General features: G+C 40.0%; 1 protein-coding gene across 1 annotated transcript in view; it reads right to left on the reverse strand.

Annotated features, from left to right (window-relative positions):
• The window catches only part of LOC119586348 (pre-mRNA 3'-end-processing factor FIP1-like), a gene marked incomplete at both ends in the record, with an annotated part of 14,764 nt that overhangs the window by 4,195 nt on the left and 10,219 nt on the right, over positions 1–350 (reverse strand). Inside the window, 1 exon segment of the mRNA XM_037935060.1 lies at positions 162–285. Coding sequence (XP_037790988.1) covers positions 162–285 — 124 coding nt within the window.

The following is a 350-nucleotide window of genomic DNA, read 5'->3' on the forward strand; positions in this document are numbered from 1 at the left end:
CGCCATCTAAGGTTGTTTATAAACATATAAGAGATTGCGAGGTAGTTGGACTTCTGATTGTGAGTGAAATGTATATAACAATAAACACAAACGATCATACATACATTTGCACAAAAAAACACTATTTCCCCTGTCCACTTTCCCTCACTCAAATCACCCACCCTTGCAGTCGGTTGCAATCTCCATCCCTTTGATTTTTCTAATCACCAACACTATGCTGTTCTTAATCTCAAATAGTTTCAGGTAATCACCCACGACCAGGACGGCGATGCTGCGCTCTGGAACCTGTAAAATGAGAACAATGGTCTGTTGTTAGAATGGTTAGCTTTTGGAATAGATGAATTTGGAGG

Source organism: Penaeus monodon, chromosome 21 (genome assembly GCF_015228065.2).
Source record: "Penaeus monodon isolate SGIC_2016 chromosome 21, NSTDA_Pmon_1, whole genome shotgun sequence".
Taxonomy (NCBI): Eukaryota; Metazoa; Arthropoda; class Malacostraca; order Decapoda; family Penaeidae; genus Penaeus; species Penaeus monodon.